Source organism: Artemia sp. Qi Xiang Cuo, chromosome 1 (assembly GCF_049724085.1).
Source record: "Artemia sp. Qi Xiang Cuo chromosome 1, ASM4972408v1, whole genome shotgun sequence".
In the NCBI taxonomy this organism is placed as follows: domain Eukaryota; kingdom Metazoa; phylum Arthropoda; class Branchiopoda; order Anostraca; family Artemiidae; genus Artemia; species Artemia sp. Qi Xiang Cuo.
The window spans coordinates 70,118,100-70,143,856 of NC_142794.1; the positions used below are offsets into that span (position 1 = coordinate 70,118,100).

At 35.8% G+C, this 25,757-nt stretch overlaps 1 protein-coding gene across 1 annotated transcript in view; it reads right to left on the reverse strand.

Annotated features, from left to right (window-relative positions):
• The window catches only part of LOC148956667 (histone deacetylase 4-like), a 221,896-nt gene that overhangs the window by 70,043 nt on the left and 126,096 nt on the right, over positions 1-25,757 (reverse strand). Inside the window, 3 exon segments of the mRNA XM_089086609.1 lie at positions 6,571-6,768; positions 19,432-19,577; positions 22,928-23,042. Coding sequence (XP_088942735.1) covers positions 6,571-6,768; positions 19,432-19,577; positions 22,928-23,042 — 459 coding nt within the window.

Sequence of the window (25,757 nt, forward strand, 5' to 3'; positions counted from 1 at the left end):
CTAAGGTGGCATGCAGGAGAAAAAATGGTAGAAGTACTGGTTTGATGAGTTTTTTTGATAAGGATTGTGAGGAAAAGAAGAAGGAGGTTTTAGTAGCTTTTAGATTGCTTAAGGCTAGTAGTACAGTTGATCTGGAAAATAATTTGCAGGTTTTTAGGGACAAGCGATGGGGATATAAAAGGCTACTTAAGTTGAAGAAGAGACGTTTTGAAGAAGAAGAGAGCCGAAAAATACGTGAGAAATTTAGCGTGAATGATTCAACGGAATTCTGGAAGTTGATTAGGAAATCAACAGAAAATAGAAGATAGCCTGATTAAATCCCTCACGCCAATACTTGGCCCGAATACTTAGAACAAAAATATAAAGAGATATACACCGAAGAGGACGAAGAGAGAGCTGATGAGGAGATGAATAGCTTAGAAGAAACAGCCGATTTTGAGTTGGATTCAGAGGACGCTAAACTACTGGAGCCGGTTGGACAGGAGGATATATGGCACGCCTTGAAAAGCATGAGAGGGAATTCAGCTCCGGGCATCGACGGAGTACCAACTAAGCTGCTGAAATGGTCAAGAGCGTGGATACTGCCAGTGCTTGCATTGATATTCTCGGCAATTCTAAGTACATCTCTATGGCCAAAAAATTGGCAGATATCGATTATGATCCCATTATTTAAGAAAGGAGAAAGAAACCTACACAAGAACTATAGGGGGATAAGTTTAGGAAGTTCTATCAGTAAGCTATTTTTTAGAGTCCTTTCTAGTAGGATGGATAAATGGTTGCATTATAAAGGTATATTAATTGAATGTCAGGCAGGGTTTAGGGAAAATTATAGTACAATTGATCAAATATTTTGTTTACAGGCTTTAGCTAGTAAATATACGAGGCATAGGAAAAATAGGCTATATACGGCGTTTTTGGACATTAGGGGAGCATTTGACGAAGTTTCAAGGAGTTTCTTGAAAGTGGTGTTGGTGAAATTAGGATTGCCAATTAGGTTAGTAGAAGTTATAATGAAAATGTATGAGGTGGTTAAAGTAGTAGTGAAGGTAGGTATTTCTTATTCTAGGCCAGTTTTAAGTAATGTAGGCCTCAAACAGGGATGCACTCTATCACCGCGTTTGTTTTCTCTTTTTATTAATGATATTGAACAGTATTTTAGAAATAGAAATGTCCCTATGTTAAAATTAATGTCGCTGGGAGGCGAATGGAGTTCGTCCGGAGAAATGCAGACCTTGTCTGCTGACCACGTGCCTCTGGATATGGGGTCATCCTCTAACTAAACACTCCGATCAGGGTTGCTGCAACCTCATGTGGCGGGTGGAGCCCACCCCGGGAATATCAGTATCTAGGTTAAACCTAGCTCTAATCAGATTCCAGGCCTAGGGTCGGTTGGGCTAGCGACCCTCCACCTGAAAATCAAGTGCTACGCAAAGTGACTACATAGCCTCGGATCCGGACCTCCTTTTAAGACCTCAACCTACGCGCGTCAACGGACATGCTGACGACGTCAGAAGGACTGACAGACTAAACCTTCTATACCAAAGGGAGCTTCGAATAGCAACCTGGAATGTTTTGACCCTGAATGCACCTGCATCAAAGAACCTACTTTCTCAAGAACTTCGTAAGAATAAAGTGGCAATTGCAGGTCTCACAGAATCCCGTCTTACTGGAAGCGGAGAAGAGCGAATAGGCGATAATTACTCGTTAGTCTGGTCTGGAGGGAGCATGAGAAGAAATGGTGTTGGTCTCGCACTAAACGGCCTTGCAAGAAAGACCTTACTCTTGCACGAAGCTGTATCAGACAGAATAATGAAGGCCCGCTTTGGGCACAAGCATAGCAAGATGACAATTTTCGTATGCTATGCCCCGACCAACGATTCCGACGACATAACCAAGGAAGAGTTCTACTCTGCTCTGTCCAGATGTCTGTCAACAGTTTCCCCCCACGATGGCACTGTTCTTCTCGGTGACTTCAATGCTACAGTGTGAGATGATATGGGTGTTTGGCGTGGCACAATTGGACCTGTGTCCCCCGACCCACTGAACAATAACGGCCTTCGCCTACTCGAACTGTGCCGATCCCATGAACTTGTGATCGCAAAAAAATACTTTCAACGTAAGACTATCCACCAATACACGTGGTATAGTAATGACGGTTGCACAAAGACGATGATTGACTACGTCATTATTTCTAAACGCTGGAGATCATTGCTGAAGAACTGCAGAACTTACAGATCAGCAGAGCTCGGAAATGCAGATCACAGGCTTGTGTGTGCTGATGTCCAGCTTCGCATCCATGCACAGCGATCGGAAAGAAAACCAGTAGCAGCGGATATTGGGAAACTATAGGAGCCATATACTCGCCAGAATTATAGTGTTGAGATATCAAATTGCTTTGAGCTCCTGGGCACACTCAACAACAGCGAAGACGCCTGGAAGTATTTTAAATCACAGACCAGCGAAGCAGCACAGCTGGTGCTTGGCAAGCGAAGTTTCCCGAAGAAATCGTGGCTAAATGACGAAACACTGCAGGTCATAGAGCAAAGGCGGAGGGCAAGACTTCTTGGGGACATGGCCACCTATCGAAGGCTCAATGGAGTGCGGAACAGACTTAGTCACTGAGACCAAACTCAGTTTGTTGCAAGGAAAGCCGATGAAATCAAACTAGCAGCAAAAAAGAAAGACCTGGGTAGCCTGTTCAAGCACCTCTGTGATCTCACACAAAATAAAACACCAGCATTGGGACACGTCCTATCCAGGTATGGAACACTTCTCTCTGATGAGGGTTCTTGTCTCGAGCGGGGGAAGGACCACTTCTGCTCACTCCTGAACAACACTAGCCAGTCTATGCCTCCTACTGATAGTCCCAGCCAACCTGGCAGTCCAAGATCCGAAACAGATGCTCCTCCAGACGAGCCTTTCAGCCCCTCAGAAATTGGAAATGCAGTAAAAAGGCTCAAGAACAATAAAGCTGCCGGTATCTGTGGCCTGAGTGCGGAGCTGCTAAAATATGCAGGTCCTGTTATGCTCCTGTTTCTCCACACCCTGTTCTCTACAATCTGGCAAACCGAGATAATTCCCGAAGATTGGCGGAAGGGTGTCATTATCCCTTTATGGAAGAGGAAAGGTTCTAGAAGCGACTGCTTGAACTACCGTGGAATAACCCTACTGTCTGTCCCGGGAAAACTTTTCTCAATGGTCCTGTTAGATCGATGTCGAAATATCATTCGTAAAATCCGGCGACCGGAGCAAGCTGGTTTCATGTCGGACCGTTCAACCATTGAGCAGAGTTTTACGATCCGACAAATCATAGAAAAAGCCACGGAGTTCCGACAAAAAGCTTTTTTTACCTTCGTCGACTTCCATGCTGCGTTTGACTCAGTAGACCGAGAAGCTCTTTGGCGGATCCTAGAATCGACAGGCCTCCCTAAGAAATACTGCAGACTCTTCAAAGCTCTACACCCTGGGACGGAGAGCTGTGTTCAAGTGAACGGTCGGCGCAGCCCGTTCTTCCAAATCCCGACAGGAGTGCGCCAAGGATGTGCAGCTGCCCCAGAGCTCTTCAATGTCATCATAGACTAGGTTATGACAAGGACTACTTCACGTCTCAGCTTTGGACTCAAGTTTGGAGATCGTGTCATTACAGATGCTGATTTTGCCGATGACTTGGCCATTCTGGCGGACTCCATGGAGCAGTTGCTTGAAGCGCTTCGAATCCTACTAGAAGAGGCTGCAAAAGTAGGACTGCAGATAAACTGGACTAAAACGAAAATTATGGCCATAGACCCCTCCTCTCCTGCTGCCAATCTTTCAGTTAGCCTGGATAGCCCCACTAGAATCGAAGTTGTCCAAAGGCTCACCCACCTGGGCTCCATAATTTCTTCAGATGGCTCGCTTCTTTCTGAACTACAAGCGAGAATATCCAAAGCGTCTTCTGCCATGGGCAGATTGAACCGTCACCTCTGGCGAAAACCGAACATCAGTCGCACAACGAAGCTGCGGATTTTCAACGCCCTCGTCGGTTCTGTGATGCTCTATGGAGCTGAGACGTGGCAAGCTTCAGCCACAACCCTCAAGGCAATTGATGTCTTTCAGTCGAAGAGCCTGAGGAGGATCCAAGGTCTACGATGGTTCGACTTTGTCAGCAATGAGAAGCTGCTGCAGCTCACCAAGCAGTCTCGGTTTTCGACCCAAGCAGCCGAGCGAACACTACGATGGTTCGGACATCTACTTCGAATGCCTCCACACATACCTGCGAAAACGATCCATGACTTCGACCCTGTCAAAGCCGGTTGGAAGGGACCTCGCGGCCGACCGAAGAAACGATGGTCTGACAGCCTGTCCGAGTTCCTGGCGATGGCAAATATCAGGTTGAGCGATGTGCAAACGCTTGCGATGGACCGAAGTGGATGGAGGAGGCAGACGTCACTCTCTACGCCGAGCAGCGCCCGGCAGGAGACATAAGTAAGTAAGTAAAAGTAAGGAGCTGTTTTGTTTATTATTTGCAGATGACATAGTATTGCTTGCGAAATCGGCTCCGGATTTGCAAAAGATGTTAGGGATTTTGGATAGTTATCTGGAGAGTAAAAAATTAGTTTTAAATATTGAAAAATCAGTTATATTAGTTTTTGGAAATGATGAAAGGGAAAAGAATAAGTTTTATTTTAAAGGGAAAGAGATGAAGGAAGTTAATGATTATATTTATTTGGGATGTAAGTTCACGAGTTCAGGGAAATGGAGTGATCAGGTGCAAATAGCGAGTTGGAAGGGTCAGAAGGCTTCATGGGCATTATTGAAGAGTCCCCTTAGGCATCTAGGACCGGCAGATATTAAGCTACAGAAGAGAATTTTTGAGACGAAGGTAGGCCCATCATTGAGTTACGGTGGGGAAGTTTGGGGTTTTGATAAATGGGAAAAAATAGAGAGAATTTATTTAGGACATTTCAGGAGACTTTTAGGGCTAAGCGGGGAATTTAATAATCTGGTGTTAAAGGGTGATCTAGGATTGTTTTCATTGAGAATAAAAAGATTGGTTAGAATGATAGGATACTGGGAAAAGGTGATTGGTTTACAGAATAATAGGTTAGTAAACGCAGCTTATCTGGAGGTGTTGCAGGATAGAAGGAAATGTTCATGGGCTTGCCAGGTGAAATCAATCTTAAATAGTTGTGGGTTATCAGGTGTTTGGAATGAAGGGAAGGGGATAGGGCTGGAAGTAGGAAATTTAGCAAAACTAGTAAAGGGGGTGCTTGAAGATCAGCAGATTCAGAAATGGCAGTGTGAAGTTGCAGCCTCGGTGTCCCTCGGCGTTTACCGGCAATGGAAGGAGGTCTGGGGATGTGATATTTATTTTAAAGTGGGTTTAAATAGTGAAGAAATTAAGTGGTATATATCAGGGAGGGGCTAATTTTCTAGCACTTGGAGAAAGGAGGAAATATTTAGGGAGTGTAAAGGTACAGGACAGTCCTTACTCAAGCCCTATGTGGGGAGAAAATGGGGAGGATCTGCTTCACTTCATGGCCCTTTGTCCCGAATTACAGGATCTAAGGAAAGATTTATTTTTTGTTAATGTGGGGACAAGTGAGTGGTTGGTTTCAGTAATGGGATCAAAAAATTATGGGACAATAAGAATGATAGCAAAGTATATAAAATTGGGTATGTCGCATAGAGATAGATTTTTGTAAAAAGGGGTGGGGTGAGTGTGGAAGGTATTGTTGTATGTGTGTAAGTTGTTTTCTTGTTTGTTATTTTTGTAGTCATGGCCCTTGATAGATGTAACATACATCTATCTATTTATGTTAGTTTAATGGTATCGTGTGCTTTATTATGTTTTTGTACGGTTTTTCAATTTTGCGTTGTTATTGTTATGTAGGCTACCATACTTTGCTATGAGTTTTATAATCATGTTATTATTGTGTGTGATTATAATCATGTTATTACTTTGTGTGATTTTCCTTTTTTGCCATGGCCCAAAGTGGCTTTTATTGCAATAAATATCTATCTATCTATCTATCTATATTGTATAACACTGCGTAAAAGAAAAACTGAGTTTCATGATGAGGACGGTAAGTATGATTCCCTTATCCGCTGGGAAGTAGGGAATGGGCTTTTAGAAGTAGATGCCAAAGATTGCCAATTTTTTTCTAGGAGGCGTAGCACTACTACCAGGTATTTTGAAGTCTGTTTCAAGTCTGCTTCCAAGTCACTTTCTTCCGTGGAACTACGGAAAAAATGGCTTTATTTTGTTGATTTATTTTGCATTTGTTTTTGTGCCTATGGCCACTGGCTTCTAAACACACGTATTTATGTATGCAAAGTTTTATCTATCACCAGAAATATTTTGTGTCGGAACGGATGAAAACAAGTCCTAAAGATCACTGATACAAGTCCTAAAGAAAAAGGGCTGGTGCTGCTCCTCTACAAAAATCCAACATCTCTATAAAGGCTACAGCTGATTTTTAAAGTTGTTTATGTAGTAAGGCGCTGGATGGCGTTGAACTTTTTAAAATTAAACATCAATGATGTTTTCGATCTTTGACAGAAATTTCTAGGCCTAGTTAAAAGAAATACCTGCTTCAAAAGATAATGTTGATGCTGCTGATCATGTAGCTGGCATTCTCTCAGGTACTGTTCAAATTGCTCTCTCGAAAAAGGTAGACCCGAAGCAAGGGGAGCTGCTTGAAGCAAAGGGTGGCCCAGAGGTAGAGGAGCTGACTGAGTTCTACCAAAAGGCCGCAATCCTCCTTTACTTAATCTTGCCTGAGCAACCTACAGAAGGGAACAGGTAAGAAATATGACAATTGTATGATTTCAAATAAGTTCCAGGGAAACAAAAATCGGTCCAGACAATTTAGAATAAACCCTACTTTCGATGTTAGCAAATGTCGATTTTAAAATTCAAAATTAATGAAAAGCAAATAGTCTATTTTTTAGCTGTCTAATGTGAAATCTAGATATCTCAAGAAATCTATCGACGCAAGAGCGAAATGAATACTTCAAAAAGCCCAAAATATCCTACACTCGCAAAGACAGAACCTTATGATATTTATGAGTAGTGACAAGATTGCTACTAATTATTAGAACTAAAACTTTAAATTATGCTAAAAAGTTTTAATTTAACAACGCTCCTGTTGACCAATGTTAATTTTTTATGAAGACGTGGCTGGTTTTCTATTTCATTCTTTGGCCATGTAATAGCCAATTTATCAATTTTTCGGTGGGGAGAGGGAATAGCTCAATTTTAATCTAAAACCCACGAGTATTGCTCTTAAACTGAATTCGTTGCTGGCGTGAAGTGTAATTAAGGAGATGATTAAGTTGGTCAATTAAACGATCGTTTTCAAGCAAAACACACAACAGAAAAATTACCGCAATTTTTGTAAAGCACTTACAATTCAAATATACAGACATTTTAAATTCAATTACAAATGTCTATGAACTAAAAGAGGTAAAAATACACTAAAAATGTAGCCAACATGTCAGAAATCGCCATTTAAAAATACAACATTTTGGGGAAGAGCAAAATGTTTACAATTATTCGATTGACAGATGCTATTTTCTTCTTCGACGACAAGGTCACACGATCACAGCTCAAAAACGAATGATTATTTTATATCCTCTCTGATCGAGCCGTCTAACGTGTCGATAAGCTTTTGTATCCTAATGATGCAAACCCTCCAAATATCCCTGGAAACTCCTCAAATAATAGAATATGTACAGATTCTTAAGGTTGATAGAGGTCACAGGGACACGAGCGTTAACCCCAACATGAATCAATATGTGACCAGCCTTCGGCTTGCCGCAGTTTTGTTTTGATAAATGAATAAATAAAATATTATCATGTTGAAGGTCAATTGTCTTTTTATGTTATTAATTAAAAACTTTTTCCACAAAATAAGTTTTTCAAAGAAAAGTAAAGAACTCCAATAAACAAAAATTGAGCAGATATAAAATAAAATAATCTACCAAGCGTAAAACTGCCACAAATCATCATCGATAAATAAATGAAACCCAAAACGAACAGAAATTAGAATAAATGACCGAGCCAAACTCAAAACGAGCAGAAAGTAACAAAAGTAGGGCGCAAAATGCCTATACCTTCCCAAGGCCAGAACATAATTTGCGCTTTACAGAAAAGAATATAAATGTTTTTACTTTTATAACTTTAATAAATCAAATAATATTAACATTATGATTACTAAATATCAGTATATGTATATTAAACTGACAATGCATATTCATTACCTTGGACCTTTCTACTTACGTGAGGTCGGACCTGGATGTAAAGGTAAGGGATGATTTGTCTGTTCATTGTGAAATGGTGTTTGAGATTTAGCTATTTTATATAGGCCCCATCCTCTCACCTCTTCCGTTTTTTGGAATTGTTGGAGGACCAATTGGAAAAGTTGCCAGTTTCAATTTATCCATGCGTGATTATGGGGGGACTTTAATGTTGATTTAAATAAGGATGATGTAGATTATCGTCTTTTTTGTGATAGTATGCTGAGTCATAGCTTGTTCCCATCTATCAATATTTTCACGAGGATAACTGAAAATAGTGCGACGCTCATTGATAATATTTTTGTGAATATGAAGCGGAATTTTAAGATCCATACCCCGCATGTACTTGTAAATGTTGTGTCCGATCACTGTGCCGTCATGGTTTCATGCCAGCTGCAGGGAACTTCGACATAATCTCGTGGATCCCAAAACGCTAGAACGTATTTTGACCAGAATCCATTGTCTAAAATTAAATCTGAATAAAAAAAGGCCGATTGGACCTCTCTAGATAAGCGTCATTCTCATACCGAGAAAATGGACCCGTGGTATAGGAGAATGGTTTCACTTCTTGATAAAACTTGAGTGAAAATAGTTCATGCTAAAAAGAAGAAAGATATTCCAAGGAAACCATGGATGACGAAAGGCCTTGTGAATTCTGTAAATAAAAGACATCAACTGTATATGATAAGTGTTTTGAGTAATTGTGGTATTGACCATGATATCAACAGGAAATACAATATTACTCTGAATAAGTTATTACGGAAAGCGAAACATGGATATTTTAAAAACGAATTTCAAGAAAACCATGGAAACCCATCTAAGATGTGGGAGACTATTAGATCAGCTATTGGTGAAAAGAAAGTGGTATTAACAGAACTGAGTGGAAATCGCGGTGCTAGTCAAATTGCCTATGAAATGGCTCAGTACTTTTCTCAAATTGGGGAAAAAGTTAAATTGCCTGTTGAAAACCGGCCAGGAGATGGCTCTTTTGAGCAGTACTTGCCTGACCCTAGTGATACTAGTCTTTTACTTCGGAAAACTAGTCAGCAGCAGGTGACAGAAATTGTGAGTGAAATACGAAATAGAGCGACTGGAGCGGATGTGCTGTCTCTGAAAGTAGTGAAGTAAGTTTTACCCGTGATATTGCCGTATTACATTGATTTAATGAAAAGTTATCTTAAAGAAGGTAAATTTCTCAATCCATTTAAACATGCCAGAGCAGCGTTATAGGATAAACGTTTTGACGGAGAATATTTCAGTAATTATAGACCTATTTCGCTACTCCCTATTATGTCTCGAATTAAAAAAAAAATATTATATAAACGAATGGCATGAGTTCCTGGAGAGGAAGAATTTCTTTTATGCAAACCAATTTGGTTTCAGAAAAGGAAAATCTACGGAGCATGCGGTTCAGTATTTGACATCTATGACTAATAGTGCTTTCGACAGGAAGTTGAAAGTGGCGACTATATTCCTAGACATTTTGAAGGCATTTGACACAGTGGACCATGTGATTCTTCTGAAAAGGTTGGACAACTGTGGTATTAGAGTAAACGCTCTTAAAATTATTTCATCATATTTGAGCCACCCATCAATGTATGTGCAACTGAATGATGTGAAATCAACCGATTACCATATTAGTTGCGATGTTCCCCGGGGTTCCCCTCTCGGCCCTCTTTTCTTCTCAATATATATTAATGACATCCACCAAGCAATCTGTGATTTGACAACAAATGTTGGAAATGGAGACGAAACGTGTAAACCTAGGAAATCTCTTGTCCTATTTGCTGATGATACGAATTTTTCAGTTGCGGAGCGCACCGAAGCTCAGCTTTTAGGGACACTGAGTAATGATATGGAAAATGTGGAGAAATGGCTAAGGCTAAACAAGCTGAAGGTAAATCATAGTAAATTGGAGCTAGTTGTTTGGGGCAGATCAGCTTCATATTACCCCTGATTGCAAGAACTCATAATAGGAGACTCGACAATAAGACGCCAGAAGTCAGTGAAATACCTGGGGGTAATAATTGATGAAACACTAAGTTTTTCAGAGCACGTACAATACATATCGTGGAAAGTAGCAAGGAATATAGGTATAATAAGGAAGCTTGCTTCAGTTAGAAATATTTATCCGCGAATCCGTATTTTACTGTTTTCAGGGTTGTGCTTATTTTATAAGCTTCAACTATTGTATCATATTATCAATAATATTGCTCCAATGTGTCTTCGTCATATGTTTGAGACAGCTGCTGATGTCCATTGGCATCTAACGAGACAGGTTGGTATGTATTGAAGGCCGATTAGAGTGTTTGCGAGGTCTACTTTCTCTGCTCGTCATATTCTTCCGGTGCTGTGGTCTCAGACACCATCTTCTATTAGGGATATTGCTGAAAGGTCTGGTTTCCATGAATTCTAACTTTTTTTTCTCAATTAGTTCTATATGTTTAATATGTTTTATATATTGTGTTTTTTTTTGTTTTGTTGTGAAATGGGAACCCGAATGAACTGATGTAAGTGGATGCAAATTTTTTTTTTAGAGTTGCAATACTGGGCTTTATACTTTTTTGTTGATTTTTTTTGTGAATAAATTACATCTCCATTGAAAAAAACAAAAACAAACAGAAGGCTAAACTCGAATCGATGACCACCTATTAACGAGCAAGTTTTAGCAACTGCCAAAAGCCACAGATAAAATAAAAGAAAAAAAACATGACAACTCAGGGTAAGAGAGGGCAAAGGAAGACTGTTACATTTTTAATTACAGCACTTTTACGGATTAAGAAGATTTAATAAAAATATAAAATAAATGCATTCCATGTTTTCTAATTTGGTTATCTGTCAAGTACTTTACATCTTTCATCTCGTGATGTTACATAATTTTCCAATAAACAATGTTCAAAAATGCTATTTGACCGGTGAAAAAAAATATTTTAAGAAGGTAGTCAAACTACCATCAAAAATAAACCAAAAAGAAGGATTTTCATGAGGGTGAACAGCAGAGACAACGGCACTCTCACGCGCTCCCAGCTATTGTAACCCTAATGATTACGATATAATGGAATCAAAAACGTGAAAAAGATAATGATACAGAGTGTCGTAATAACATAATGTTTCTTCTTTTTTTAAGGAGTTATATAGTAGTATTAACAAAATAAAAATTGCTCTATATATTTATAACAAATTAAGTCTGAATAACCACGAAATCTTGACTATCCCAAAAACTGCTATTAGTTGACCATATTGTGGCCTGAACGTCAGTATAGAATTTATTCCGCTTGATGACAAACCTTCTCTAGAGAAAATTACCGGATCCTCTAGTGCTGAAAATAATGAGATATAAATGTCTACTATTTTCCGCTTCTCATAGACAAGTCGTTTTAGTACATCCTTTATCGCTTCTTTTAATCAGTTTAATCATAGTCTTCGAATTTTCACATGATCGTTGATCACGCTAAATTACCAAGAAATTAATTGATGCGGAGACTTTTAATATGCCCCCCCCCCAAAAAAAAAACCGCAAGGTGTTCAGCACGAATTTATTCATAACTTGTGAAGTTTTATAGTCTTTGAAAATAAAAAAAAATAAAAAAATCATTCAACAGTTATTAAAGGAACCTACGAATGACGGGTAACACTAAAAAACATACAGAATGGAATAGAATACTTTACCTAGAATATAAGAATACCTTGTTCTTGTGGGACATTTTATGGATATAGAACACAAAAAAAAATCTAGACAACAGGCTCCAATTTCGGAAAACCAAAATAGATTCTTCTCTAAAGTTTAATTAAAGACCATAAACTTTCAAGCTAGTAGTTGTGGAGCATTTACGCAATATTCCACGCAATAACATTATGTTTGATCAAACAAAAATAATTCATAATTGTAGGAGGCTATTGCAAAATTTTAGAGAAATCATAGAAAAAAATTCTTTATATGAAAAGAGAGGAGGTACAATACAGATTAAATCGTTTCTATAATACTTTAATTAAGAAAAACAGACCAGAATTAATAGATTTCTAAGAAAGAAAGAAAAATTTGCATAGTCAACCCAAAACAAGTTGGAACCTCATAAACAAAGTTCAAACTGAAATTAACCCGGGAAAAACTTAATGTGCTTTGATTCGATTAGCGAAAGAAATAATTTATTCATCTTTCAAAAAGCATTGAAAGATTTTTGACCTGTATCTGATTTTAATTAATGTGACCTAGGCTATACAGAAACATTTTTCAATAAAAAGAGTGTTTCATTTTGCAAGAATACCACATCAGAAGACAACTCAGACATATATAATAGTATATAGCATTCATCCTATCCCGTGTTTTATGGCGTAAATTTTCGTATTTGATTTGCTTAAAAATAAAAGCTATAGTTAATGAAAAGCGATCTTTTTTCTTTTTGTTTTCGCATACTGACAGTGTTTTTCCCGTATTTTATGTTTGTGTCTTTAAGGTACTTTTGATTCCTTTTCTTTTTTATTCATTCATAAAGAATTTCAGATAATAAGCCAAAATATTCAGACTTTTATTATTTGTACAAAAAAAGTTTTTCATTTTAGTAAACTTCAATGCGTAATGAAGAGTTTTTACAGTTTTTCAATATTTTCATTTCATTTCATTTGTTCATATTTTTCTCATGTTTTCAGTATACTAACCCCATTTTTAATGTCTGGGAGAGGTTAACTTGGTCCGCTCCCCTAGATAAAATCCCATGACACGTAAGCAAGAATAAACTTTTAGAGAGGATTTATAAATTTTAAGCCATTTAGAACATTTGACGACACCTTAAGTCAAGGGTCTTAATAATAAAGACCGACAACCGGTTTCGAAATTACCAAATCAGAGGCTCTGTAACGACTTTTCCATATTACAAAATAGCTTAGAGTGTAATATTATACTTTATCATCATTAAAAAAGTTTTTCTCAAAAGTGTTTTCTTCGAAAAGTCTAAGATTGATTTTCTGCGTTTTTAAAGCAGTTCTTCAGAGACACCAGAGCATTCTTATGTGCTTAAGTATTTTTGTGGAAACTGGAGACAAACAAACTTTTGAGGTTTTTGAAAATTTCATATGTCGATTGTTAAAGGGTTGATTTAAAGTTATGTCAATCTGCAGACTCTTCGGGTAGAATAGTCCTTTTTTGAAAATTCATACTTCAATTTAAGGATTTTAAAATTTTTTTATTTTAGATTTTTTTAACTTTCAGATACTCGATTTCAACTTAAATCTTATTTTCATTTCGAGTTTCAATAGACGTAGATAATGAAACAATTGCGTTAGATTCATACTTTTTAAAACATATTTTTTGGGGCCGGTATATGGATGGCATAATTTCAGTATGGGATTATGGGGAGGAGGAATTAAAAGGAGTTTTGGAACATTTTAATTGTTTGGGAGGGGATTTAAACTTTACTAATGAATTAGAAGAGAATGGGAAACTTCCTTTTCTTGATGTTCTTCTTTTAAAAATGAAAATAGTCTGGAATTTTAAAATTTTACAGAAAACCGACAAATAACAATAGAATTTTGTCTTATAGTTCCGGTCACGCTCGCCAAGTAAAAATTGGTTTGATCATTTCCTTAACTGACCGGATCTTTAGTATTTGCTCTCCAAAATTTTTTGAGGAGTTGTCTTTTCTAAGAAAAATACTAATAACTACCATGTATTCAGAACGGTTAATTAACCAGATTTTTTCAAAAAGAAGGAAAAAGTTTCTAGAGATTTCTAAGGAAATCTTGGAGACAACTCGGGAGAAGGATGTTTTTTGTTCCTTACCATATGTACTCGGGCTAAGTGAAAAACTTAAAAGAATTTTACAGAGTATTTGTCTAAAAGTAGCTTTAATGAGTAATAATACTTTGGGTAGTTCTCTAATTCTGGGAAGGATCTAATTTCATTGGGGTAACAAAGTGGGGTCTATCAGATCCCATGTACTGGCAGAAGCTCATATGTGGGACGTAGTAACCAGAATTTGGAAATGAGATTATTACAGCATAAAGACTCTATTTCGTCGGCTTTAAAGCAAGATTCTAAGTCTGAAGATTTCACTTCAGCCCTTTCGGAACATATTTTTAATTTTCCAGATCATTTTATTTTGTTCGATAATGTCTCTTTGAATTCTAGGGACCGAGGGTTGAAGCAAAATTTTCGTGAAACTTATGAAAATAAAAAAAATTATTTAAGAATACAGCTTTAAATCGTGACACACGTGAATTTCGTTTGAACTCTATATAGTACGATAATTTATTAAAATCTGATAGAGTAAAGTGCAATTCATCCAATGTAGTTAACCTCTGTCCAAGTGTTAATTCATTCAACACTAATGAACCGGATCCAAGAACATCAAAGTGACTAGCTTTTGCTTTGAAAAGAATTAGATTATTAAACAATATGTAATTTTATTTTATTACGTATATAAAATATTGTTTTTAATTGTTTTAGTTAAGTTTTACTACTGATGACGGTCACTGCATATGTGACCGAAATATCTAGTATTTTTTATGAAATTTTATCACTGTTTGTGAAAATCACTGTCTATTAAAAGGATTTTATCCCTATTTGAACTTTTATTTATCGAGTTTCAATAGAAAGATAGAATTGTTACACAGGACCTGACAGGGTAGGATTTATGAGATGATGAAGCCTTTGGAAGATAGATGAATTAAAAGAAGAGGATGAGCTTGTCTTTCTTAGCTCCAAAGATTTGAGTTGTCAGAATGATTTTTATTGACCACAAACAATCATATCGAGTGTCAAGAAAGACGGAGTCGAGTCCCAAACCAGCATTGATCTTCTCGTAAGTCCGATGCATCTCTATAATTGTGAATATTAATATAACCTCCTTTTGCCTTTTCTAATTCTATTAAGTAAGAAAAAAACATGAAAAATTCTGATATTATTGCATTGCAATTTGAAGTAACCAACTTTTCTTATAAAGGGAGACAGGATGGGCAGCCCTCTCACAAACAAGACGATTTATATTCGTCCTAGTTTTTAACCCTTTACTTCATTTGAAAAGAACTTGTTTCTTATATATTTAATTTATGTCTGTTTTCAATACAATATCCAGGGTGATATGGTAATCTAAAAATGTACCTTTGAAGCCTCTCTGTGTCCATAGAAAATGCCCTGGTCTTAACACTAATATCTGGTGCGCAGCTATATAATACACTATAACCATTGCTTGTAATGGATAAATTGTATGTAAAACGGTTCATTTTTGTACATGCTACATTTACGCAGGTATTTCCAAAGATCACACTGCCTTTTCATGACGATAAACAACAGTTCAAATAGGGATGCATCCTTTTATTAGACAGTGAAAAAACAATCCAAAAATACTGGATATTTCCATCACATATACAGTGGTCAGTTATCAGCAGTATATCTGCTGATGACGGTTACTGTATATATAGTATTTTTTTATTATTTTTTCCCTATCTAATAAAAGGATTTTTCCCTATTTGAACTGTTATTTATAGACCACATTTACATTTAGGGACGAACGTTATTAGGCAGGCCACTGCAACCTCTGAGACTGGGAGTCTATATAAATACCCTTTCTAAAGTTTTCAAAATATTTCAGGCAATAACTGCTGTTTAGCGGGACAATTTTCTAGAAATCAGTAGTTTGCTGTAAGGTTATTTCTTTTGTTATTTGGCAAGTTGGATTTGATGGTGCAAGATTCATTAAAATTCTTTCCCATTTTAGGGTAATTTCCTCCTTTTTCTAAAATGATGTACACTCTACAGGATAATAGCTTTGGATAAATAGCTTTGAACTTGATGGATTGTAAATGCCTGAAATCACAATAAATGGCACTTTCTTTTAATTCATGTAATATTATCAAAAAGTATTTACAGTTGCGATCACTATTACAATGGTCGCTCTTTTTCTTACAGTTTGTTACCGAAAACTATTTGAAAAGATTTTGACGCTCCACAGTAATTAGTCCACACCTAAATTATTAGGTGGCAAAAAGACGACATTAAGTCCCTATGTCCGCTAAGGAAGACACGCGAGGACTGGCCCTCTGAGTATACCTAGTTTTCAATGGTTTCAAAAGGTCCGAAAATCCGGCACTTTATACAAAATTAAGAAACTCGAATGAGATGGATGTAAGTAAACCCCTGGAATGGGCATTTCCTGAGATCCACTTTTTCCTTGCATGACTTTTGGCAAAGGAATTCCATTTCAGAACGTTGGTGCTATGATAAGTATACAATGGAAATTGTCCAAATAAATAGGGATTTAAATAATCTCAATTTAATAGATAAATGAGATAATAATAGATAATAGATAAATTGAGATAAATAATCTCAATAATAATCTCAGATTATTTAAATAGAGGTTTAAATAATCTCAAAAAAAGTTATTCAAAGCAGGTTAAAAAAATTAAACATTAATTAGAATATGTCGCAACCAGCATTGAAGGGCAACAAAATTAGAAAAATCGAGTTATTGAAACCTTATTGAGACCAGAATAGCGACAAAATTCATTGCAAGAAGAAGCTGTAAATAAATTTCTTAAAACTAAAATGCGTAAAAATTGCAAGAACTGCTGGAAACAAGGAGTTTTCGCATTGGAATACAAATCAAGATACTATGAAATATTAGCCAGATCGATACCAATTCCATTTATAATAAAAGAAGAGTGACAATATCTAGTCACATTGTCATATCATAATGCATGGAGTAATATTGTTGAGTCATATTGTATGGTCATATCATATTGTATATTGTGACTGTCTGAATCAGCTCGAAGGTGTCACTCATTCAGGTTGTTCAAAAAAAAATTTTTTTTTTAATTCTTTGTCTTCTTAGAAGCTATTTCATCTATTTATTTATTTTTCTTATATATTTTATTATTTTATTGGAGTCTATTTAATCTACTTAATTAATTTAGTCTGTTCAATTTATTTAGTTTTGTGCTGTATAGTTTTTATTTTATTTGTATTTTTTCTCCTTTTTGCTCTTCCTTCGCTGAATACGTGATTATTTTTCTTTCTTATCTGAGTAAGTGACTCATTTGTCTTCCCCCTTCTTTACAGGCCAATGAGCCTTTGAGGGAATAGTAAAATGAAATACGCATTGAATGCGTATTTCATTATAAATAAATTTTATCTTAGTATTTTGCCAAAAACCACCAATATACTGAATTTATTTACTGATTTTTCCTTTGAACCTATTTCTTCAATTTGGGGACCACAGGTCTATGCGTCGGAGGATGCCCTTCACTGGGAATCGAAAATTTGGTGCGATGACGTACGCCGACTTTTGCTTGTACGGCGTGGGAATGTAGCCATACGCACATAGTATGTATTTTTTGGTTGCATACTGCCACCTATTCGGATCAGTCTTCAGAAGGACATACCACAATGATGCCAAGACCTATATTGAATCATAAATAACCGAGATAAAATCACTGCCTGGGAAGCCAAGACCCTCAAAGCATGTGAGGTGTTTATTTTCATTAAATTTTGTTCCCAAGATCAGAGATTTTAGGACCGGTCAAGTCCTCAGGTAAATTCCTACATATCTTTGATAATCCCTTTCGAAACAAATAAGTTTAAATTTTATTATTTATTGATTACCTCTATATATTTTTTATGATTTTCATATTTATGTTTACTATTTTTTTTAAATCTACTTAATTATTATATTACTATAATCCATATGTTTAATCAATAAATACAGCTTTATAATTTTTTTACAATCCCTGCATAATTTTGACAATATCTTTCGGAACAAATGCATTCAAATTTAATTATTTATTGATTACCTCCTTACTTTTTATATGATTTACGCATCTATGCTTATTATTTTTCTAAATTATTATAACATTAATCAAAATCATTTATTCCAAATAAAAAACTCTCAAATAATTTATCTATTGCTCATTTCTAGATTTATTTTACTTATTTGGACTTTTAGTGTATTTCTTTATTGACCCAATTCTCATTCGTGCTTAGCCAAATATCAATGTCGAGGCATGATCACAATCAACGAATCAGAATCGGTTTTATCTTTTATAAGCAGTCCTGATTTATCAAGTAGCAAAGCACACTTGAACACACGTGGCAAAGCACAAATGAGGGTAGGGCTTCAGCCAGCCAATATTCCCCACGTTTCTTGCAGAATAAGGTGCTGGAAATATAGTTGCTGGTAAATTTAAGTTTTCCTTAGCATATATACAAAACAAGGACGTAAGAAAAGGAGAGGGGCACAGGAGTCTGCCCCCCCCCCCCAAATATTCCACCAAATTTCTGGCAATTCCTTAATCAACTCGCACCTGCTTTTCATCATTGACCCCCCTCCAAAAAAACATTGCGTGCGTGTATGATTCAGAATATTTTATAAGACTACATAAACAGGTGAAACTTGCATATGTGATAAGTTAGTAATTACGTAAAAAAAAACACTAGACGACACATTTTTTTTCGGAAAATTACCAAAGATGATAGTTTCATTTATTTTTTTTTTAGAAAATCGACAATCAATGCGGAGGCATCCTCACCTTTGACCAATCAGAGTCTGTTAGTCTTTCATATACTGTCCTAAATGGTTGAATGTGGAGACACATAACAAACAGCGGGTAAATGCAGATCTTTAGCTATTATTTCACGTTTTTTGCAGATATACCCATGGAAACTTGATTGCTGGTAAATTTGAGTTCTTGTTATTATTCATTAAAATATTGCAGAATATATCATGCGTTGATGAAACTCACGTGTATCTTAAATTAGTGATAACGCCCAGGAACACTAGATTGCAAATTTTTTTTTGCCAGAAAATTGACAGAGATGCTAATTCTGTAGGCGACATCTGTTTAATAAAATCCAAGGTACTTTTCGTGGGTAGCACCGTTCGTCCGTTCGAAATAGTTTAAGAAACCTTGGATGGAAGAAATCTTAAATAAATTAATCCAAAATACATCTTATAATGTTGGCACGCAACACGCATGGTACATACTTACTAAATTTCCCAAAATTATGCTGAAATCTCAGATAAAATAAACCCCTTTGTTCAGTTTGAAAATGAAAAGGGGAACATTTTATAAACGAACATATAACAAGTCTTGACTAAAACCGTTTTTAACTTGAGAAATGTTACATCTGTCCTTAGTACATTTTAACCAAGAGTTACCTACCTGTGCATCAGTAATTCCTGGGAAAATCCCGGAAGCAAGCAATGCAGCCTGAGTTTGAGGAAAGTTGCGAACTTGCTCTAGTGCTGCCATCTGTTTTTGTATATAGCCAGGTAAAGAAGGGTTAGAACCAAAATCGGGATCCAACACTAAAATTCAACAAGCAACTGGTTAAAACTCAACTCGATAAGTTAAAGCTAATGCTATGTCTTGACAGAGATAGGTAAATTTTGTTGAGCGAAAATGACTAAGCAACGTCGTCATGCGAAATCTGGCTGGTATATCCAATTTCTCGCAGTTCTTTACCTCCAAAGAAACATCATCTTTGTAATGTTTATATTCCAATCCCCTTTATTCCATTAGGTCTTAATCACGTAACGATGAGTTATATTGAATGAGAGATGATACCAAAACCAGCCCAAAGATGCCACTTTAAAAAAAAATTAGCTTCTCCTATTTTTTTATTTTTTTATTTATTTTTTTTTGTATAGAATTGTTTGGAGTTTATTAGTTTTTGCTCAGTGATATTTTGATCACTTTTGACCAAGTTTTAGAATTAACACATGACCGTTAAGTCGCCTGGAATCGCAGGCAAACCATTCAATTTTCTTTCAGTTAGTGTTTAAATGAGTAGTGTGTCTTCCCCCTCTTTTACCGATCAAGGGATAAATTTATAATGAATAAATCTTATCTTAACGGCAAGGCGGTTTGCTGCAGTTGCTGGTGTAAAGAGTGAACTGAGAGCTAGTCATGTTACAAGTGTCCTGAATCGAGGTCGACATTTTCATAAAGCTTTTGCTAGCCTTTATTCGAGTACTGTGGCCCTCCAATTCATATCTGCCAGGTTTGTGTGATATGCAAAATTTGCAAGACCTACTATAACCAGACCCTCCCCCGAAAGCTTCTGTTTTTTAAACGCGTTTCTTCATGCAACACAAGCCACGTATCTTCAGAGGAGTATGAACTATTTTACGGCACAAGATTACAGAATCAAATATAAAAAAGGTGTTCTAACACTTAAATTTACCCCACACTATATTTGCTCATACAAAGTTCATACTTTATGAATTTAGAACTCCTGGAACTTGAGTTAGCTTGATTTTTTTTTTTTTTTTTTTTTTTTTTTTTAATACCTTTGGAACTTTATGACTCGGTAAAGGACTTTGTTTTCCCGTGCATAAATAGATCCACCTAATAAAAAGAAAAGTCCAATAAGACTTATTTATCGAGGCCGAAGGCCTCAACCGAGTCCGTTGATTTTGAGTTGAAGTTATCAAGTATATAGCTTCGTATTTTCGTTTTTGCTAGTACTTATTGTTTCTTCCTAGGTGGTACACAAACCGAAGGACTGTTCATAAGTTTGACATTATTCATATTTTGATGTCATAAAAAAAGATGATGTCTATAAAACTGATATCATACAGTTTTATAGTTGTAGTGGGCTATGAATAGATTATTTTTAGAATCAATTATTTTATTATGCGTAAATTTTAAGACATCTTGCTAGAGAATTTCCCAGCCGAAATAATTTATGGATTAGTTTTAAATGGGCATTATGGATGCATATTTAACAAGGTACCAAATGTAAATTTTAACCACTGCATCAGCGGGAGGTTTTTATAGTATTTGTACACGTAATTTATGGTTCGAAAACAGAAATTTTCAACCCTGATCCGAAATAGGAACCACCCGACGGTGTCCTTATATGAACACATGTTTCTTGTTGGAAGGGGATTGGCGTTCAGATGTAAATCAGAATCCTATTACTGTCAAAACCTAGCAGAACTAGTTCCATACGGCGAAAGACTAAATACATAGAAAAAGACCGTCTGAAAATAATAAGCAAAGAAGCAAGGCAAATAAACAAAAACAAAAAAGAGGAAGACAAATGATTTATATTTCGAACTGTGCTCTCATTACAGTTTTTCTGTCCACACATATTGTTTTAGGTGCATGAGGTAATATTTTAGGTAGTATTAGATATATATTTTTAGGTCATATATTTAGTTTTCAAAATAGCAAGACTTGAAATTGAAAAAATTTGACAAAAAAATGTATTAACTATGTGATGACTTTATCTTTATAATTTATATATATATATATATATATATATATATATATATATATATATATATATATATATATATATATATATATATATATATATATATATATATATATATAATAGAATATATACAGAAAATGTAGTTACTAAAAGCATTGGTGTTCGGGTCGGTGCTCCTCTAGATCTAAATTCGGTGCAGCAGCTTGCTAATTTTGAGACACTTTTAAAGATATCAATACTTTCTTGAAAAACTAATTGCTTTATTCTTATGATTTTAAAATTTGCAGGTCCTTGGGGGAAAAGTATTAATATTATATCAATGTAGACGCTTCAGCTGCTTTCTTCTACATGTATTGTAGGCTTTTGATTTCCTAGCTCAATGGATCGATGTTCCTGAGCACCGGAATTAGTGCTCTGGTGCCCCAGTTTAAAACAAAAGAGACCCTACCCAGAATACCAAACAACCGACTTTAGTCTTACCAGTCAAGGTAGACTCAAAACTAAATTGCAGATCACATGTTTTATCGTTTTAGAGGAGAGCAATAGTGCATAAAGTGTCTCTATTTTCTATCGAATTTTAATATGTTTGAGAGCTGGTCCATGTTCAACTAAAGGCCCATAGAACATAAAAATCTTCTGCAGTCTTTTCAACTCCATTTTCCAATTTCCATTTTCTCAATTTTCCAAGTACTACGACACTAGATATTTTTGTTGAAGAGGCTGAAAAAGTACTCTTCGTCTTATTCAGCGTTTATAGTCATCAGGATAAACTGACCCATATTAATAAACTATTTTCTATTTTTGTGTCCTTTTACACGAATACGACTGAATTTCTCTGATTAATGTTTGAATTACTTGAGGTGTGATCACCAGCCAACATACAACATAGAACACTTGCAGAATCTTGGACTGATGCTTCAAGACATGGTGTTCTGCTGATTCAGCGAGTTTATGCTATTGACTTAATCGTTGAGCTTTCAAAAATGCAAATAGGGTATCTTATTTAAATTGAAAATATCAGAATTACAAGCAATAAAGTAACAGCTTAGGTACGTTTGTAATTATTTATATTTGCTTGGGGTGGAGGGGAGGCTATTACTGTGGGGGTGAACAAGGTGGTCAAAACCCTATAACCAGGTCAATTACAACGAACATACTAAGCTATATGAGCGATGGAAATTTTACGAGGGGAGGGGAAAGAGCGGTTCCCCTTCTGCATGTTCCAGTGGGTGATCCAATTCTGTTCCTATGCTACAGGTGGCACAAATTTAATTAAAATAGGAAATCAGCAATACTGAAGAAAAAAAAAATCATAAATCTAAATAAAATACAACAAACCACTAAAATATAGATGCATGTGTTAAGAAGAAGCAGAATAGCTCTAAAAACAACGACGAACAGGAGCTTTATGGACTGATGTGGAAAATAGCTTACTTGAAAGGGGAGGGTAAAAAGGTAAGCTGCCAGGTAAAACTTGACCAGGTAAAGACATTGTTGCCAAGCGAGCAGCAAACGCAGCCCTCATTTCTGCTTCAGATAACCGGGAATCCTAAAAAGAAAAATAGCATGGCATTAGAGAGCCATTTTGAACAGACAAAACAGTATTACGAGAACAGCTGATAACATCCTCGGCTAATATTTCCAGAATAACATATTACAAGCTACGATAAGCTGAATTTGTATTTCAAGAAAAAAATAGCAACAGAATCTAATCGAAACACAAAATTGAATATGAAGGAGAAAAAACCTGCAAGACAAACAAATGAAAATAAAGAAACAGTGAAAGCATGTGTCAACAATAAATAATTAAAACGGGTCAGGGGGGGGGGGGGGTTGTTGAAAAGAAATTTAGTATTTTCCCCATTGCGCAGGGTTGCGTAGGTATCGATTTTTTCCCTAAAAGTTATCTTCATTACCAGTCACTATCTAAGAAAATTGATAGGAAATAGCCCAAAAATATATAATAGTGCTCTCACTTTATCCTGGTATAAATGCCCAATCACCTCCAAACCAATTATTTCATTTTTGTTATGAGGAAGCCTTTTCCCCGTGAGCCAAACAAATTAAATAAATTAGAAAATAAATTTTAATTACGTGACGTATCCTTGCCCCTACCCTATAGATTACAAACATAAGACTGTCCGCAGCCACAAAAATACATCGTCTGGCAACTTCTTTTGATATTCATGTCTAGACCATTAAAGGAAATGATATGTACACACAGAGAAGACAAATAAAATCCCACGCAAATACTCAAAAGCTAACTCAGTATTTTCGTTTCTTTTTTAATGACATTGTTAGAAACTTCTTTATTGAGGTTCAGAAGCCTCATATTTTACGCAACTAACTAATAGAGAAAATACGCATCACATAATATTAATTTTTAAGAGTTTCTTTTATTATGTGTGTAGTAGGGGGATATCTTAAAATTTAAGTACGAAAAACAGAGATGAAAAAAAATCCAAACACAGTTGAAACAAATTACAAGCAGGAAGCAAAATAATAATAATAATAAAAAAATCAAAATGAGGAACTAAGAAAATTAAATTTAAAACAAGCAATCAGATTATACACAGGATTTTGTAGCAAATTTTAAATTAAAACTAAGCTTTACACGTTATGAAAGTTTACCATAGCTCCAAAATCTATATTGCTGCACATAATTTATGGCATTTGGCTTCTGAAGTAAAGTTCCCTTCGTTGGCAAAAGAGCGACAAAGTTTCATTAAAAATATATATGTTAATAGGTCTCTATTTTATTGTCCAAGAACTTGACTACGACAATATCCCAACAGCGGGGACTCCTTTCCCCTCAAGATTTTTTCTGGCACCCTCATTTCCTTTTTTCTCTGTTTTTTGCCCTTGTTTAAAATAAATTTTTCAATTTGGTCAATTATTGGCACCTCCCTAAAATTTTGATTATTGGCGCCCTTGCCACAGTGGACCCCCACCCCAGGATTTTGCTCTAGATCCACCCCTGTGGCAGGGTATCGGCCCAATTTCAAGGAGAGAGCGGGTTTGAGCCCTACCCATGGCATTCATTTTTTTGCAGGTTTCCTTTACTAATACAAAACAAGTGACTCTAATCTTCTATATATTTGCTAGTAATAATAATTCTCCTTATTTAAAAGCAAACTGATAATTATTCAAAATGCGTCTGGAACTTCAAGTCAAGGAAAAGGGTATTTACTGAAAAATTTCGAGCTTTCTTCCCTTAATCTCTATTTCCAATAAAATTTTGAAAAAAAACCTGGTGTATGGTATAGAGATATGGAATTCAAGTCCTAACGATGGGAGACATTTCATTGAATGATTCTATTGTTGATTAAAAAGAAGAAAAAAGGGGGAAAAAACAACAGCCAAGCTGTTTAAAATACCTTGTAACATTTACAATTAAATGAAACAAAAAATAATTGATGAATCAATTATTGAAATCAATGAATCAATTATTGAGTGAAATAAAAAAAAATTGAATAATTGATGAAGCTACAAATTATATGAATGTCTCTAGAACTCCGCGTTAAATATAAAGATTTCGTGAAGATTTGGGAGTTTCCTTCCACAATCTCTGCCCTCACAACGACTGTTTTTTGGCAAGGATAGATTGCATCGAAGAAGATCAATCTTAGTACTAAGAATGTTGAAATTATAGTTATCAGGAGTAGCAATTATCACTACATTATTAGTATACCCTGTAAAAGAAAATTGAAAAATAAAAAGGGTCACAACCAACAAAAATCTTTTAATGTCGTAACGACATTAAAAGACAACGACATTGTCGTTCGCTTACTTTGTACAAGCCTTATTGGATTAACCTTAGATTAAGTGTTGGTTTAAATTGAACTGATTCTTCCCCTTAGGCGCAATGTCACTTCAGAATTATAAGAGCTGGATAGAAGATTTTCCCACAGGAGGGGTGGGTGTCTAGAATCCTAAATAAGCAAAATTATTAGCAAATTCTCTCTGAGTTTTCCCAGAGAGGGAGATAGAGAGTAGGGGTATTTCAGATCCATGTAAAAATTGGTCTATTACAGGTTTGAAGTGATGAAGCTAAAGCTCCTTTTCTTCTTCTTTTTGTTTCTTTGTTCTGAGCATGACTATTCGTCATACACTCGAAACATTCAATTATATTTTGCAATATTCACCATTTTAACAAAAAGTCTCAATTTTACATAACTTATTGTTTGTGTTTTTGCATGAAAGGGATATCTCTATGAAAGGCAGTGTAGTCTTTGTCGTGGCGTTAGCAATCAACATAAGTCCA